The sequence below is a fragment of the Hemitrygon akajei genome, chromosome 9 (genome assembly GCF_048418815.1).
Source record: "Hemitrygon akajei chromosome 9, sHemAka1.3, whole genome shotgun sequence".
Classification (NCBI taxonomy): Eukaryota; Metazoa; Chordata; class Chondrichthyes; order Myliobatiformes; family Dasyatidae; genus Hemitrygon; species Hemitrygon akajei.
This window is the reverse complement of record NC_133132.1, coordinates 124,932,919-124,952,465: the sequence shown is the minus strand read 5'-3', so window position 1 is coordinate 124,952,465 and position 19,547 is coordinate 124,932,919. Positions and strand designations below refer to the sequence as shown.

Here is a 19,547-nt window from a genome sequence, read left to right as displayed (position 1 = left end):
TAATTGTCATTTAATATTTACTCAGTAAAGAAATTATTTTATAACATTAAATCATTGAAACATTTGCAACTTTCAATGCAGTTCAAGCTCCTTTTGGTGCATTACAGAAAAAAGCTGTCAAAGCAAATTTGACACTGAACTACAGAAAAGAGGAAGTTTCAAAGATGTTGTGAAGGTGGAAACAGAGGTAGAAAGATACAACATTTTTAAGAAAGGCATTTCACTGATTCTCCCTCCATCTTTCCTAATATAATTATCATCAGAGTAAAAAAATGATATTACAGTTTGTTCCTAGTTGAGCAATTAGATTATTACCATGCTATAGCATATAATATATTATTAATTAAGTAAGCTCAAAGGGGTCGAATCCTGAAGAGTCTGCTGTGCATCTACGTGCTTAGCACTTCCTACTAATGTTATTAATTCAAAATGCAAAGATGATAAGCACTTGTAAGTGTTTGCTAGCAATTATTTGGTATAAAGGGTAGACTGAGATTTATTTTCTTGTGATAGTTGTTTGAAGACGAGATCCAGCATGACGCAGGTTTAGTATTCAGCATGCAGTGTTTTGCTTTGTAAAGTTAGTCGGTATTTGCTCTGAAAAAGTATTAGGTTATAAAATCATTACTAGTTTTTCCCACATTTCTCTTCTTTGTAATTATTGAACTAACACTTCTTATTTAGGTAGCACGTAAGTTTTGAAAACACTTACCAATAAAAAAGCAGCATAATTGATTACAAAATGGAAAACACAAGTAGTCGTATTAGATTATAATGGGATATTGAGCTGAATGTTAATATTTATGTTAATGTAGAATGAAAATTGTTTTCCTTGATAATATGACAATTTTTAGAGTTTGTAAGAAGAAATTCTGGAAGTATAATTGAGCAGCATACTGAAGTCAAATCTAATCTGATATCAGGAGTATCCTGTGGGCATATCCTCCTTTCAAGCACATTGCTTATGCATCTTTTGCTTTTACTTTAAGAGCTTATGGGGTCATTACAATTCCTGGTTGTTTGCCTTTCTACTGATTTATGAAACATTGCAGCATGATTCCCTTCATTATGCAGAAAATGTATCATTTTCAGTTACATTATGCAAATTCATGTAGAAACAGTAGTTGGGAAATTAGGGGAAAATAAATGGAGGAATAAAGATGTAACAGATTTGCTGAGAAATTGCATAGGGTTGGGTTAATGAAAACACTGAACCAAAGCAATGTCCAGAAACTATTATTCCATTTCTTTTACACAGTTTCAGTAACAATGCTTTTTTAAATTTAACTTCAATCTTCCTCTTTTAGCCTTCAATAAAGTTGCACTAATCACAATCATTCTTACTTTATCTAAAATATGATTTTCACTTTTTTAATACCATATTGTTGTGACTGCACTTTGGAGTTTATGTGCAGTTACCAAAATTATGTACTTGTTTTATAGGGTTAGAGGAGTGCAACAAAGAATTGATATTCTGCTACATGAGAGATTAAGTATACCAGCCTGTATTCTTCTGGAGTTCAGAAGAATGAGAAGAGAAATTTTCAAAATTCTTCCAGGGCTTCACAGGTTGGATGAAGAGAAGATGTTTTCACTAGGTCTACAAATTGGGTTGTGGGGTTATGGTGTCATAGTCTCATCTTAGAAGAGTGTTGGATTGGTTTAGGACTGAAATGAGGAGACATTTCTTCATTCAGAAGGTGATGAATCCATGGAAGTCTGTGGAGGCTTAGTTATTGAAGCACAGGTTGGTAGATTTCTGGAAATGCAAGGGAAGCGTGTTGGAAAATCCAAGCTGTTAGAGAAACAGTATCCTAGCAGGGTGCCTGGGGTGGAGGATAAGGAGGAGTTGAACAAACAGGTTGTTTTCTGTGAAGCAGCAAAGTCTGAGGGAGACCTGATAGAGGATTATAAAATCACTAGAGGAACTGATAAAGAAGACAGCTGGTATCTTTTCCCCAGGTTCAAGATGTCTAATGCTAGAGGGTGTGCATTTAAAGTGAGATAGGCAAAGATCAAAGGAGGTGATAGAGGCACCATGCAAAGAATGGAGGGATATGGACCACATGTAGGCTGAAGGGATTAGTTTAATTGTCATCAGCTTAATTTTGTTCACTTAAGGTATTTAATTGACTCCATGCCTCCTCTTTCAGGACAGCATAAAAGAATATGTACTACTTTCTGAAGATATGGAATTGTCCCAATATCACAGTTAGTGAGAGAAATTGTGCTTGAACTAGTGTGTATATATTAAAAAATGAAATATTTCAAAACTAATACAAGAATCAGCAAGTAACTTGAGGATGTGACTAAACACATTGATGAAGGAAGAGCAGTAGATGTAGTGTATGTGGATTTCAGCAAGGCATTTAACAAGGTACCCCATTCAAGTAAGGAGAATCCAAGGAGATATTGCTTTGTGGATCCAGAACTGGTTTGCCCACAGAAGGCAAAGAGTGGTTGTAGACGGGTCATATTCTGCATGGAGGTCAGTGGCCAGTGGTGTGCCTCAGGGATCTATTCTAGCACCCCTACTCTTCGTGATTTTTATAAATGACCTGGACAAAGAAGTGGAGGGATGGGTTAGTAAATTTGCTGATGACACAAATGTTGAGGGTGTTGTGGATAGTATTGAGGGCTGTCAGGGTTACAGCGGGACTTTGGTAGGATGCAAAACTGGGGTCAGAAGTGGTAGCTGGAGTTCAAACCAGTTAAGTGTGAGGTGGTTCATTTTGGGAGGTTAAATATGATGACAGAGTATAGTATAAATGGTAAGACTCTTGGTAGTGTAGAGGATCAGAGGGATCTTGGGGTCCGAGTCCATAGGACGCTCAAAGTTGCTGCGCAGGTTGACTCTGTGGTTAAGAAGGTATACAGTGTATTGGCCTTCATCAATCGCGGGATTGAGTTTAGGAGCTGAGAGGTAATGTTGCAGCTATATAGGACCCTGGTCAGAACCCACTTAGAGTACTGTGCTCAGATTTGGTCGCCTCACTACAGGAAGAATGTGGTAACCATAGAAAGGGTGCAGAGGAGATTTACAAGGATGTTGCCTGGATTGGGGAGCATGCCTTATGAGAATAGGTTGAGTGAACGCGGCCTTTTTTCCTTGGAGCAACAGAGGATGAGAGGTGTATTAGATGATGAGAGGCATGGATAGTCAGAGGCTTTTCCCAGGGCTGAAATGGCTAGAATGTGAGAGCACACTTTTAAAGGTGCTTAGAAAAAGGTACAGAGGAGATGTCAGGGGTACGTTTTTTTACACAGAGTGGTGAGTGCATGAAATGGGCTGCCGGCGACGGTGGTGGAGGTGGAAACAATAGGGTCTTTTAAGACACTCCTGGACAGGTACAGGGAGCTTAGAAAAATAGAGGGCTGTGGGTAACCCTAGGTAATTCCTATAGTAAAGACAAGTTCAGCACAGCTTTGTGGGCCGAAGGGCCTGTATTGTGCTGTAGGTTTTCTATGTTTCTAATTTTAGTGGTCTAATTTGATTGTGAGCAGTGAAATGCTCTCAATGTTATATGTGTTGTAGTTTCTATCCTGGAATAATAATGGATTGATGCTAATATGATTTTTCTTTTTTTTTCTTTCATCATGGAAACTATGATGATTAAAGAAGAGGAAGTACTAGAGCTTTTAAAGAATATAGAAGTGGATAAGTCTTCGGGTCCTGACAGGATATTCCCTAGGACCTTGAGAGAAGTTAGTGTAGAAATAGCAGAGCTCTGACAGAAATATTTCAAATGTCATTAGAAATGGGAATGGTGCCGGAGAATTGGCGTATTGCTCATGTGGTTCCATTTTTTAAAAAGGGTTCTAAGAGTAAACCTAGCAATTATCAGCCTGTAAGTTTGACGTCAGTGGTGGGTAAATTAATAGAAAGTATTCTTAGAGATGGTATATATAATTATCTGGATAGACACAGTCTGATTAGGAGCAGTCAACATGGATTTGTGTGTGGAAAGTCATGTTTGACAAATCTTATTGAATTTTTTGAAGAGGTTACGAGGAAAGTTGATGAGGGTAAGGTAGTGGATGTTGTCTATATGGACTTCAGTAAGGCCTTTGACAATGTTCCACATGGAAGGTTAGTTAGGAAGGTTCAATCATTAGGTATTAATATCGAAGTAATGAAATAGATTCAACAGTGGCTGGATAGGAGATGCCAGAGAGTGGTGGTGGATAACTGTTTGTCAGGTTGGAGGCTGGTGACTAGTGGTGTGCCTCAGGGATCTGTATTGGGTCCAGTGTTGTTTGTCATATATATTAATGATCTGGATGGTGGGGTGGTAAATTGGATTAGTAAGTATGCAGATGATATTAAGATAGGTGGGTTGTGGATAATGAAGTAGGTTTTCAAAGCTTGAAGAGAGATTTAAGCTAGTTAGAAGAGTGGGCTGAAAGATGACAGATGGAGTTTAATGCTGATAAGTGTGAGGTGCTACATTTTGGTAGGAATAGTCAAAATAGGACATACATGGTAAATGGTGGGGCATTGAGGAATGCAGTAGAACAGAGTGATCTAGGAATAATGGTGCATAGTTCCCTGAAGGTGGAATCTCATGTGGATAGGGTGGTGAAGAAAGCTTTTGGTATGCTGGCCTTTATAAATCAGAGCATTGAGTATAGGAGTTGGGATGTAATGTTAAAATTGTACAAGGTATTGGTGAGGCCAAATTTGGAGTATTGTGTACAGTTCTGGTCACCGAATTGTAGGAAAGATGTCAACAAGTTAGACAGAGTACAGAGGAGATTTACTAGAATGTTATCTGGGTTTCAGCATCTAAGTTACAGAGAAAGGTTGAACAAGTTAGGTCTTTATTCTTTGGAGCGTAGAAGGTTGAGGGGGGACTTGATAGAGGTATTTAAAATTATGAGGGGGATAGATAGAGTAGATAGATGGATAGATGTGGATAGGCTTTTTCCATTGAGAATAGGGGAGATTCAAACAAGAGGACGTGAGTTGAGAGTTAAGGGGCAAACGTTTAGGGGTAACACGAGGAGGAACTTCTTTACTCAGAGAGTGGTAGCTGTGTGGAACGATCTTCCAGTAGAAGTGGTAGAGGCAGGTTCGATTTTGTCATTTAAAAAACAAATTGGATAGGTAGGTATATGGACAGGAAAGGAATGGAGGGTTATGGGCTGAGTGCAGGTAGGTGGGACTAGGTGAGAGTAAACGTTCGGCACAGACTAGAAAGGCCGGGATGGCCTGTTTCCGTGCTGTAATTGTTATATGGTTATATGGTTTTACTGGACTAACTCAACCAATACCTCAGAATCTCAACCACTGAGGATAGCTTTCGTTGTTAAGCATACTTTAGAATAAATTGAGTTGCATAAATTTCTCATGGCCTAATCCAGAAATTTGCCAGCTATTCCTCTGTGCCTTTATAGTCTTCCTCTCTGTGCTGACATCTTTGCTTCCAAATTCCTGCAGTGATTTGCTGAGAAAGCCTTAAAATTAAAAAGGTGGATGAGGTGCATGGATGGGGTGGAGAAAGCAAAGTGCAAGCTGATGTAGTGCACCAAGAAGGCTACTGCGTTGTTCCATCAAATTATTCCAGTAAAGTTGGCCTTTTAATACAAGATATTTGAATGTTCTATCTAAATCAGGACTCCTTCACAATGAAGCGATTGTGGGCACCTCATTATCTGCCACAATTTAAATTATGTAAGCACCTATTGAAAGTTGTTACTATGCACAAAAAACTATGAACATTCATTATTGCTGAAATCTACCTTATTCCATTCAAATTTGTCAGTACTTGCAAGTGCAATGTTGTTAGCTCAAAAAACGATTACCTTAAAATATGAGGATAATGAGTATAAGGAAGGTAAAGATTAGTTGATCAATGACATCAACTTGCTTATGCTTCCACTTAGAATTTACTTATACTTGCTCAGCATAGATTGTTAATAATTATGAAATTCAAATGATTTATAGCCAGTTTTTTTCTAAAACAGAAAGTTAATAAATTAATTTAATTACTTGGAATACAATGGTGGCACATACACGTTGAATGAGCAGCCTCACCTCTACTTTCTGTCCAGTCTTTCTCCTGGGTTTGACCACAACAAAGATTCTATGAAAGAAATGATTGCGATCTCCTGGTTTTGCTTCTAATCTTTTCTATCCTAAAATGCACTGACAGCCACCAAGCTATGTCATTGAGAGTTACCTGCAAAGTTGCTGTAGAAGTACAGAGCACACCAGAAGTTATACACAGATGTATCAGGACCTCTCAGTAATGACTGTTGGGGTGTTCATAACTTGCTGAGTTGAAGAGTTGGATGCACTTTCCATCTGGCTCCTCAGCAATGCACCAGCCAGAAGTAGTGCATCTATCACAGTTCCATTAATTTGAGTCATGTTTCCAACTTGTTAACTGCAGTTTTAGCCTTCTGTTGCCTATTTCACTGTTTTTATTAATTACATTATTTTTTCAAATTAATTTTAGTATATTTATATTTCTGACTATAAGAGACATTTTAAAACAGTGAAACACAAGCTCTACAAGGCTACCAAGGGAGTGCTAGGCCCCAAGGCCTCAGGGTATGCTTTCTAAATATCCCATCACTCCCCTTAGCTTTCTCCAATTCGAATTGACCATGGAACTGAATCCTCAAGATGATAGGAGCTGCATAGTAAGATTACTGTGGCACAGGAAGTGCCCTTTCCTTATTGCTCCCATCAGGGAGGAACTACATGAGCCTGAAGGTGCACCCTCAGCAATTCAGGAATACCTTCTTCCCCTTTGCCATCTGATTTCTGAATGGACATTAAACCCATAAGCTCTACCTCACTAATTTTTTCTTTTTGTACTATTTATTTAATCTAACATTTTAATGTATATAGACTTTAATTTACAGATGTTTTTATTATATATCGCAATTTACTTCTGCATAACAACAAATGTCACAACACAAGCCAGTGGTATTACACCTGATTCTGATTCTGATTGTGAGCTGATTCCGTAACACCTTTGATTATCAAAAACCTATTTCAGTCTTAAAATAAACAATTGGAAAACTTCTGTTACCATTGTAGAAGAGAGAAAATTCTAACACTGTGTATTCAAAAGTGATTCCCAATTTCTGTCCAATAAAGCCTCCCCGATAATGTTTACTTAAAAATGTTGACTGCCCTCAATGAGTGGAAATGTTTCTTTCTCTCAATCACCCGATAATTTCTTTTCAATGTCTTGATAACTGTGGTTAGATTACTAAAAAAGCCTTCCAGTACTAAACAGACAGTTGGTAGAAAACAGCCAACAAACAAAACCCTTGCCATCTTTCACCTTGCTGTGCATCGTTATTTCTATATTCCAAAGTTGACTTAGTTATGGGTTGCAACAGCTTATCCTTTAGTAATTCTTCTCCTCCTCACTGTGCTCACAGTCTGCCCTGATCAACCTACATAGTGGCAGTAAGACCTAATTGGTTTCTCCAGTTCCAGCAACTACTTTCCTTATTCCACCTTTCTTGCACTTGTTAAAATCCTCATTCTACACTGGCCCCACGAGACCCATACTGAGCATCCTTCAGAGTTAAAATATGCACAATGACTCCCCATTGCTCAGCTTTAGTTTCCTTATCAATTAATTTGGGTTCCTTCACCAATTTCTTCACTCTTCTATCTGTCATTAATCTTCCCATTGAACTTTCCCATTGGTCACTCTCCAGACTAATAATACCCTATTCATCAAGAGACTGGATTTCTGAATCCATAATGTTCTCCTTGACAAAGATTTCCTGTTCTCATTTACACTCAGTTGCCACTTGATTAATTACAAAAGGTACCTAATAAAGTGGCCAATGAGTGTATGTGTGGTCTTCTGCTGTTGTAGCGCATCTACTTCAAAGTTCAATGTGTTGTGCATTCAGAGGTGCTCTTCTGCACTGTTGCAACAGGTGGTTATTGAGTTACTGTCGCCTCCTTGTCAACTTGAACCAGTCTTTCTATTCTCCTGTGATCTCTCTGAACGTGATAACCTGCCTCAATGACTATCATCCAATAGCACTGACATCCACTGTGATGAAGTGCTTTGAGAGATTGGTGATGAAACACAACAACTCCTGCCTGAGAAATGACTTGGATCCACTCCAATTTGCTGTAGTGGCAACAGGTCCACAACAGATGTCATTTCATTGGCTCTTCACTCAACCCTGGAACAACCAAACAGTGGACAGCAAAGATGCATACATCAGAATACTCTTTATTGGCTACAGCTCAGCATTCAATTCCATCATCCCTTGAAATCTAATCAATAAACTTCAAGACCTTGGCCTCAATATCTCCTTTTGCAATTGGATCCTTGACTTCCTCATTTACAGACCCCAGTCAGTTTGGATTGGTGACAACATCTACACAACCTCCATCAGCACAGGTGCACCACAAGCTGTGTGCTTAGTCCCCTGCTCTGCTCACTTTATACTTATGACTGTCAAGGCTAAGCATAGGAGGGAAATTGAAAATCTGGCTGAGTGGTCCCACAACAGCAACAACCTCACAGGATCAGAGATGGAGAGGGTCAGCAACTTTAAAATTTTCAACATTATCATTGAGAGTATCTGTCCTGGGCCTAGCACCGTAGTACCAATAAGAAGATACCATGGCTGAGCCTCTATTTCTTTAGAAGTGTGTGAAGATTTGGCATGTCTTCTACAACTTTGACAAATTTCTATAGATGTGTGATGGAGAGAATATTGACTGGCTGCAACACAGATTGGTATGGAAAAAACAGTGATTTTGAATGGGAAATCCTACAGAAAGTGGTGGATTCTACACAGAGCACTGACATCCATCATCAGGGTCCCCCACTATCCAGGCTATGCTTTCTCTTTTCGCTGCTGCCATCAGGAAAAAGGTACAGGAGCCTCAGGATTCACGCCACCAGGTTCAGGTCAGGAACAGTTCTGACCCCTCAACCATCAGGCTCTTGAACCAGAGGGGATAACTTCATTCACTCCATTACTGAACTGTGCCCACAACTTATGGACTCACTTTCAAGGACTCTTTATCTCATGTTCTCGATATTTATTTCTTCTTATTGTTAAGTATTTCTTTTGTATTTGCAGTTTGTTGTCTTTTGCATAATAATCGTTTGTCCGTCCTGTTGGGTGCAGTCTTTCATTGATTCTATTGTGTTTCTTGGATTTACTGTGTATGCATGCAAAAAAACAAATCTCAGGGTCGAATATGGGGAAATAGATGTACTTTACTTTGAACCTTGAACTCATTAATAAAGCATTTTTGCCTGCAAGACTGCTATTTATTGCATGATTTTATTTTTTTGCACCATTCTCTGTAGGGCAGAGGTTCCCAGCCTGGGATCCATGAACCCCTCAGTTAATGGCAGGAGTCAATGGCATTAAAAGGATTAGAAACCCCTGCTCTAGAGATTATTGTGCATGAAGATCCTCAGAGATCAGAAATTTTTGAGATACTTAAACCACCTCATTCGGCACCAACCATTATTTCATGGTCAAAGTCACTTAGATCATCTTTCTTCCTCGTTCTGATGTTAGAACTGAACAGCAACTAAAACTCTTGACCAGGTCCACATGCTTTTATGCATTGAGGTGTTGATTAGATATTTGCATTAACAAGTAGATGCACTGATAAAGTGGCCACTGAGTGTATTCGCCAGTTCCTGTTGAATCCATGCCTTTGTCAACTTCAGCTGTTACAGCACTTACTCCCCAGACTAGCCTCTTGTCCTCTATCCTAGTAAACTTCCAAATCTTTTTCCTAGACAGGCATCATTCCTCTCACCAGACTTCCCATTTCAGACTTCTCACTCTCCTGTTTTAATCCCTTAATATCCTTACTCATTACAGTAATAGTAATGACATTCTATTTAATCTTTACCAATCTGAATCGTGTTTATTATCACTGACATTTCACTATTGTGAAATTTGTTGTATTACAGTAGCAATGCAGTGCAATACATAAAAATTACTATAGATTACTGTTAGAAAATATATTAAAAATGGTGTCAAAAGACAGCAGTATATTGTGGTAGTGTTCATGGAAAGTTATTCCTAAAACACTGAGTCTGTGTCTTCAGGCTCCCTATTAATTGCAATGACATGAGGGCAGGTCCTGGATGGTGAGATTCCTTCATGATGGATGCTACCTATTTGAAGCATCGCTTTTTGAAGACTTTCTTGATTTTGGGGAGGCTTGTGCCCATGATGGAGTTGCCTGAGTTTACAACCCTTTGCAGCTTTTTCCTGTCTTTTGTATTGGCCCCTCCACCAGAGGGTAGGTAATACAATCACTCAGAATGCTCCCCATGGTACATCTGTAGAAATTTGCTGGAGTCTTTGGTGACATACCAAGTCTCCTCAGACTAATGAAATATACCTTCTTCCTATTTGCATCAACATGTTAGGCCTAGGATAAATCTATTGTTATGTTAAAATCCATGAACCTGAAACTGCTTACCTTTTCCACTGCCGACTCCTCGATGAGAATTGCTGTGTGTTCTCTTGATTTCCCCTTTCTGAAATCCTCTATCAATTCCTTGGTCTTACTGACAATGAGTGAAAGGTTGTTGTTGCAACACCACTCTATCTTGCTCCTCTACTCCTCTTGTCATCACCTGAGATTCTGCCAAATGTCTCAGCCCTATATCCCAGAAAACAATAGGAAGGCCCACATAGTGGACAACTCCAGAAAGTTAGGGCACATGGAATCCAAGGTATTTTGGAAAACTGTATCCAAAATTGGCTTGGTGATGTGAGACAGAAGGTAGTGACTGAGAGGTGTTTTTTCTCACTGGGAGTCTGTAACTAATGGTGTATCATGGGGATTTTTGTTATTTGTTATATATATAAAAGGATACAAGGAAAGTGGGTGGAGCAGATAAAATGTAATCCAGATAAGTTTGAGGCAATGAATTGATGTTTATTGAACATTCACAGATGCCATAGTTAAGAAAGCTCACCAACAGTTCTACTTCCTCAGGAGCCTAAATAAGTTAGGTGTGACCCTTCATCTGTTACCAATATTTACTGATACGCCAATAAAGCATTCTATTTTAATGCATAGCAGCTTAGTATGGAACTGCTTTGCACGTGACTGCAAGAAACTGCACAGAGTTGTGGCCAGAGCTCAGCACATCACAGAAACCAGCCTCCCTGTCTATACAGTACTTTTCTATACCCCAGTAAAGCAGGCAGTATAATTAAAGACCTTGCATATTCTAGATTTGTTCTCTTCTCCCCTTTAACATCTGGCAGAAGATACAAGAGCCTAAATCCATGTACCACCAGGCTCAAGGACAGCTTCTATCCTGCTGTTCTAAGACTGTTGAATGGTTCCCTACCACAATTAGGTGGATTCTGAGTATGGTTTGGTGGTGCCAATGCAGTGGATGGGAAAAAGCTGCAGAGGGTTTTAAGTAAAGCCAGCTCCATCATGGGCACAATCTTCCTTGTTACGATCTTGTACCTTATTGTTTGCATCTACTTTCTCTGTAGCTGTTCTGCTTTATTCTATATTTTTTACTGTTTTTCGGTAAACTAGATTTGATCTGTATGAACAGTATCTCAGTACATATGGTGATAATAAGCCCATTCCAATTTGAATTCTAATTCTGAATTAGAGTCTTCAGCAGCTAATGAAATACCATATTTCAAAACAATTTATGCAAATGTATTTTTCTTCCTTATAGATTGATGCTTCCAGTTGTGATTCCGAATTGCTTTCCCTGCTGCTAGACAAGAAATTGGTGGTTGATTGCATCTCTACTGTTTTCTACCCTCACCTTATAAAACATCTTCTGGCCAATCACAAGGAGGGACAGTGGAGTGTTGATGATATCGCAGAACAGTTGAATCAAGCAGGTTATGCTGCAGAAGGTGGATCTCTAATTATGTCCCACAGAGCTGTACATCCATCCTTATGTACATTTAGCGCTGCATTAAATGTTGCAAAGAGGTGGTTATGAAGGTATTTTGCCACCACGAAGTATATTTAATTAAGTTCCTCAAAAGTGAAGTTGCATAGAAAGGGCTCAGATGGACCTGTAAGTTTCAACTGGATACTGGGTAGAAACTGACATGTCTGTAACTGCTGCCTGGAGATTATCTTCTGGAATTTGATCCACAAAATCAGTGTGATTGTCTCAGCAATCTTTCAATTGTGCATTTTTCTTGAATTCAGAAACTCATCAATTAATAACAATTAACAAGTGCTTATTAATATTATCACCGGGTACGGTGCACTTCCAGGATTGTAGATGTGAGATACTGTATTAAAATTTTCAAACAAAATTGCTTATTTAAATTTGTGGGATTATTTCTTCTGAAAGAGGAAACATGTAGGAAATATCTTGTGCAGACAAAAATATGGAAATACGTGAACTGATCTGGCGACCTGATCTCGTTCCTTAAGAGATATGGTCCATATCGAAGCAGCTCGTCTTGATTTTTCTTCAGATTGAACACAGCGTATGATGGCAAATTACCCCTCATGAACTGAGCTGCATAGTTCCTTCATGGCGAAACTTTTCAAGAAGACTAATTTGGGAAGATTGACTTCAAATTGTTTCTTAAATGCAAATTTTTGCACTTTCCGCACAATGCAGAGTTTCAAACTTCAAGTTCGTAATAAGAATTGTATTTAAAAATAAATTGTCTATCAGTTTGTTCAATAATCATTATTTACCTCCCTAGATGGTTTTCAGCATCATCCTTGGTTATTTCAATAATATGTATTCATCTAACTTTCTTTTTTCTATGAGTAGTATTTTCCCCACCCTAACACTGTTCTGCATATTAGCTCAACAGCTCAAATTGGTCCTCTTGGTGTTATTTGTAAATTCAATCAGATTGCATCAAGTTTCTATGTTCAAGTTATTTTTTGTAAAATAGATCTCTGGTGGTCCTAGCACTGAGCCCTAGGAAATCAACAAAAATAATATTATTAAACCCCATGGTGACATGGCTTGTCTAATGTTGTCACCTAATTCATCCATTTCCCTGTTTTCTCTGAATTTTCATGGCTCATGCAAAAAACATTGAATACAGGAGCAGTAAAGACCATATGACCTGTTGAACATGTTCTAACATTTAATCAAATTTAGGCTGATACTCTATCTCAGTATCATATTTCTACTCCCTTCCCGTAGGAGATACCTTTATGTCCAGAAATATTTCCTTAAATAATTTCAGCTCGTTAAAGTCCAAGGCATCATACCCAGTATCCTGAGGCTGTAAGTCTAATTAGTGGCCTTTTGTCTCACACTATACCAGATGTTTATAGGAAGTTAAGGGAAATTATGTTTTATGTCTTACTATAATCTATTTGTTTTGTCATTTAGGTTAAGGATGTTGGTGAAGTCCACAGTTCTGAACTATTGTTGACTGACATTAATTAGATTATTTTTGTGCAGATTAAACTAGTTCACTTCTGAATATTGATTCTTTTATTTTATACAAAATGAAATCAACTGTCCAAATATTTTTAGTGTCTTTAATTTTCATGTCTTTCTAAGGTTGAAAGCAATCTTTTATACCTCCTGTAGCATCTACTGATTTATCACTGCCTCAACAAATTTTCTCCCTTCTCTCATTATTCTTAGATAAACTCTCTTCATCCCTGGGGATTTATTTGTTTTGAGCACGATTAGCAAGTCTAAGACTTTGATCTCCTTTTTAAACAATATCATTGATTTAGTTGGGATATCTTTGTTTGGAAACAGAATGTAATGCTTGCCTTCCCCAGAGACACAAAGCATTCATTATTCTGTGCTCAAATTCAGTGCCAAACATTTTTGCTGTTTTACTGATTGCTCTCATGTTGTTGTGATATATCATATGCAATAAATTCCCAAAAAAATGCAGCTTAGGAGGACATTGCCCATCATGCTTTTCCTGCTTCCTTGAACCAGACCTCTTCTTCCTCCATAAAATTTACCTTTAATTCTTTTCCCAATTCCCCTCAGAATGCTTTCATTGCATCAAATGGCAACACTTTTGTGTATCTACTGTTTTAATAAGTTAATTATCTGTGAAATTGACGTAATTTGGTTTCTTCTGTCTAGAAGTACTTGTTGATTCTGTCATCATCAACATGATCATCTTGAACATCATCTCTGTATAGAGAGTTGAGGTAAGAGCTAGCAAGTGAAATGTAGGTCCAGGTAAAGAGGAGTGATTACACATTGGGGGTCTGGTAGGAGGGAGGGGTGGAAATAGCAACAGAACAGAGATGATAGAGGTAACAAAGGGTTGCAGATGACTGAATCTGATGGGAAAGGAAGTGGTAGTATGATACCAAATAAGGGAGGTGGGATGGGTACATGGGAAGGTGTGGGGGAGGGGAACCTGTAGAAGGGGGTGTGGGTGATGGGCAGATGGAGGGGTAGGAAGGGGATAAAAACAAAGCAAGGGTTGGGTTTGGTGTGTGTAGGAGGACATGGGAGGATCAGAAAGAGAAAATCAGGAGAGAGCAGTTATGAGAATAGGTTGAGTGAACTCAGCCTTTTCTCCTTGGAGCGACGGAGGATGAGAGGTGACCTGATGTGTACAAGATAATGAGAGGCATTGATAGTGTGGATAGAGGCTTTTCCCCAGGGCTGAAATTGCTAGCACAAGAGGGCGTAGTTTTAAGGTGCTTGGAAGTAGGTACAGAGGAGATGTCAGGGGTAAGTTTTTTACGCAAAGAGTGGTGAATGCGTGAAATGGGCTGCCAGCAGCAGTGGTAGAGACGGAAACGATTGGGTCTTTTAAGTGACTGCCAGATGGCTACATGGAGCTTAGAAAAATAGAGGGCTATGGATAAAGCCCAGAAAGTTCTGTGGTAGGGACATGTTTGGCACAGCTTTGTGGGCTGAAGGGCCTGTATTGTGCTGTAGGTTTTCTATGTTTCAATGTTCCTATGTTTAACTGAAACTGAAAAATTCAATGCTTATGTCATTAGGTTGTAGACTACCTGGATTCCAGTATCGGCAGTCTCTTAGCTCCATTAAAATAGTATACTCGAGCTGTTTTTTTATTATTCTTTCATAAAGGCTTCTGTGTAACTTTGTGTCCTTTGAGACATTTTGTATATACACCCCTAGGTCTGTTTCCTTTAAAATTATACCTTTTAAATTCATGTTGCTTGTCCTTATTCTAAACACAAAATGTTTCACTTCACAATTTTCACTTTTTAATTTTATTTGTAAAGTATCTGTCCATTTTACTTATCTCTCTATATCCTCTTAACTTCTAATCATCATCATCACCATGTGCCGTGTCGTACAAAGTAGGCAATGATGGTCTCATGACCATGATTGTTCTTGGCAAATTTTGCTACAAGAGTGGTTTGCCATTGCCTTTCTCTGGACAGTCTCTTTACAAGAAAGGTTACCCCAGCTATTATCAATACTCTTCAGAGATTGTCTGGTGTCAGTAGTCATATAACCAGGACTTATGATATCGACCAGCTGCTCACAAGACCATCCACCACCTGCTTCCATGGTTTCATGTGACCCTGAATAGAGGGCTAAGCAGGTGCTACAGTTTGCCCAAGAATGACCTGCAAGCTACAAAGAAAAGCAGTGCCATATACCTCCTTTGATAGAGACGTATCTCCACCCTGCCACCCGTACTAAACTCTGAAACAAACTGAGAATCCCAAAGAGGAACACCTTATATACCAGCTGGGTAGCCTCCAACCTGATGGCATGAACATTGACTTCGCTAACTTCCGTTAATGCCCCTCCTCCCCTTCTTACCCCATCCCTGACATATTTAGTTGCTTGCCTGTTCTCCATCTCCCTCTGGTGCTCCCCCCCACCCTTTCTTTCTCCCAAGGCCTCCTGTCCCATGGTCCTTTCCCTTCTCCAGCTCTGTATCACTTTCGCCAATCACCTTTCCAGCTCTTAGCTTCATCCCACCCCCTCCGGTCTTCTCTTATCATTCGCATTTCCCCCTCCCCCCACTACTTTCAAATCTCTTACTATCTTTCCTTTAAGTTAGTTCTGACGAAGGGTCTCGGCCCAAAACGTTGACAGTACTTCTCCTATAGATGCTGCCTGGCCTGCTGTGTTCCACCAGCATTTTGTGTGTGTTGAGAATCCCAAAGGTTGCCTGAGATGCATAGAGTGTGAAAGAGGTGAGAGTAGATATCAGCCTGCTGGAAAATGATGCCAGAGTGGTCATATTGGGGGAAAACAAAATGGTGGAATAACTGAATAAGTATTTTGCATCAGTTTTCACTGTGGAGGACTCTAGCAGTATGGTGGAAGTTCAACATGTCCACATAAGGTGTGTGAAGTTACCATTACTAGGGAGAAGGTTCTTGGGAAACTGAAAGTAGTTAAGTCACCTGGACCAGATGGTGTACACCCCAGAGTTCTGAAAGTGGCTGAAGAGATTGTGGAGGCATTTGTAATGATCTTTAAAGAATCACTAGATTCTGGAAGGGGTCCAGAAGACTGGAAAATTGCAAATGTCACACCACTCTTCAAGAAGGAAGAGAGGCCGAAGAAAGGAAATTGTAGGCCAGTTTGTCTAACCTCTGTCGATGGGAAGATGTTGGAGACGGTCTAAAGGATGTAGTTTCAGGGTACTTAGAGGCGCATAATAAAATAGGCTGTAGTCAGCATGATTTCCTGAAGGGAAAGTCTTGCCTGACAGATCTGTTGGAATTCTTTGAAGAAATAACAAGCAGAATAGATAGACAAAGGAGAATCGGTTGATGTTGCGTACTTGGATTTTCATATGGGTTGACAAGCTACCACACATGAGGCTGCTTAACAAGCTATGAGTCCACGATATTACAGGAAAGATTCTAGCATGGATAAAGCAGTGGCTGGTTGGCAGGAGGCAAAGAGTGGGAATAAAGGGAGCCTTTACTGGCTGGCTGCCAGTGACAAATGGTGTTCGGGACCGATTCTTTTTACATTATATGTCAGTTATTTTGATGATAGACTTAATAGCTTTGTTACAGAGTTTGCAGATGATACAAAGATCAGTGGAGGGTGCAGATGGTTTTGAGAAAGTAGAAAGGCTGCAGAAGGATTTGGATTGGGAGAATGGGCAAAGAAGTAGCAGATGGAATACAGTGTTAGGAAGTGTACTTTGGTAGAAGACATAAAAGGTTTGACTATTTTCTAAAATGGAGAGAAAATACAAAAAAATGAGGTGCAAAGGGACTTGAGAGTCCTTGTGCAGGATTCCCTAAGGGTTAATTTGCAGGTTGAGTCCATGGTGAGGAAGGCAAATGCAATGTTGGCATTCAGTTCAAGAGGACTAAGATATAAAAGCAGGGATGTAATGTTGAGAGTTTATAAGGCTCCGGTGAGGCCTTACTTGGAGTATTGTGTGCAGTTTTGGACCCCTTATCTTAGAAAGGATATTCTGAAACTGGGGAGTGTACAAAGGAGGTTCACGAAAATGATTTCAAGATTGAATGGCTTGTCATATGAAGAGTTTTTAATGGCCCTAGGCCTGTATTCACTGGAATTCAAAAGAATGAGGGGTGACAACAACTGCTTTACTAAGCACTTCATTTTGGTTGCAATATGATTCTGAACTCTTGGCCCATTAAATAGTAATAAGCCAGAGGTTAGCATATACTGTCCTTATCCTTGTCACATTCTCCATCATTTCCTTAAAGAACTCAACTAAGTTAATCAATTGTAATTCATTTTTAACAAATTAGTATTAACATTCATTTGACTTTTCTAAGTGCCATTTAGCTTTGTTGCAAGTTATTGTTTTCCCCACAACTGACCCAGGCTGATTGGTCAGAGATTCTTGTATAATCTTTTTTTAAAAAGACATGCAACATTCACAATTCTCCAGTTCTGTTCAAATGTACTTCGTCCCCTTCCCTTGCCAAAACATACCACTATGACATGTCATACGCCATGTCTTCCTCAACACAAATTGAAGATTGTGGCTAAACTCCGCTGTCTTCCCTTATTCACTGAAATTACCCTTCAGCACATTTTTATTATAACCTTCATATTTATACACAGTGATCTCGTCCCAAAATGTTGACACTTATTCATTTCCATAGCTGCTGCCTGATCTACTGAGATCTTCCAACATTTTGTGTGTTGCTCTGGATTTCCCACATTGGCAGAATATCTTGTGTTTATATTATATAATTTCTCCAGTCTTTTGCTTTACTGCTACATTGGTAGCATCCTCATTAGTGAAGACTGATACAGAGTACTTAGTATTTCAGTATCCACAGAATCTTCTTGGATGTGCCCTTCATTGCCTACCCTTTTGCTTGTGTTTCTTAAAAGGCATAGATTTCCTTTTATAATGGCCACTTATCTATTCCTTCTCTCTGAAGCATGTGAATTCTCCCTTCCATACTTCCTGTACCTTGAAACTTTTATAAGGATCCCCAGCTCAGTAGAATCTTCTGTCTTTTCATTTCAGTCACCTAAGAACTCAATAAATCAATTGCATAACACTTTCTCCCCAGTTTATGCATTTGGAAATTCATGAACAAACATACAAGTAAATAAGGAAAAGGCCACCCAGTTTCTTGACTCTACTTCACAATTTAAGAAGCTTATTACTGAACTGATTGTAACTTTAATTCTGCATTCTGGTCTATTTGTGGTAATATTTAAACTCCCCCTCCCCCACCCACTTATTTAGTACCTATCTAACTATCTCTGCATGAAAAATATTCATAGACTGCTTCTACTGCCTATTGAGATGGAGAAAGACTCACACCATCTTTCTTAAATACCGTAAATCTAATACTGTACACAGTGCATAAATAATAACACCACTGCCTTATATGGTTAAAACATAATCTCCAACTTATGATTTCAAATCCCCTCACGATAAATGGTATTAGAAACATAGAAAACCTACAGCACAATACAGGCCCTTTGGCCCAGAAAGTTGTGCCAAATATGTCCCTACCTTAGAAATTACTAGGCTTACCCGTAGCCCTCTTATTTTTCTAAGCTCCATGTACCTGTCCAAAAGTCTCTTAAAAGACCCTATCGTATCCACCTCCACCACCGTTGCCGGCAGCCCATTCCATGCACTCACCACTCTCTGAGGAGAAAAAAACTTACTCCTGGCATCTCCTCTGTACCAACTCCCCAGCAGCTTAAACCTGTTTCAGCCCTGGGAAAAAGCCTCTGACTATCCACACAATCAATGCCTCTCATCATCGTTATTCTGTTAACTTTCCTAATTACTTATCGTTTGTGTATAGTAGCCTAATGCAAGTCATGCACTCAGACACCCAGATTCCTCTTTCTCTTTGAGTTCCACAATGCTTCAGCCTATGGATAGGATATGTTTTACGTTTAATTTTTGCTGCCAGATTAGGTAATTTCACATATTCATTCATTATAATCACAATTAGCCAGTTCTTTGCCTACTCACTGAGCCTATATATATCCCTTTATAATCTCTTTATGTCCTCTGCATAATTTATTTTCCTATCATTGCATAAGCAGCAAAATTATTAATATCATTTGTTTCATTATCAAAATTGTTATCCTATATAATTTAAACTGTTAGATTGTTGCACTTTAATGTTTATATTTATAGTTTGTATT

The 19,547-nt window shown here is 39.0% G+C and overlaps 1 protein-coding gene across 1 annotated transcript in view; it reads left to right on the top strand.

Moving 5' to 3' along the window:
• The window catches only part of nbas (NBAS subunit of NRZ tethering complex), a 305,288-nt gene extending 292,620 nt beyond the window's left edge, over positions 1–12,668 (top strand). Inside the window, exon 52 of the mRNA XM_073056940.1 lies at positions 11,685–12,668. Coding sequence (XP_072913041.1) covers positions 11,685–11,960 — 276 coding nt within the window. The 3' untranslated portion in view covers positions 11,961–12,668. The remainder of the gene's footprint in view (positions 1–11,684) is intronic.
• The last annotated feature ends 6,879 nt before the right edge of the window (positions 12,669–19,547 follow it).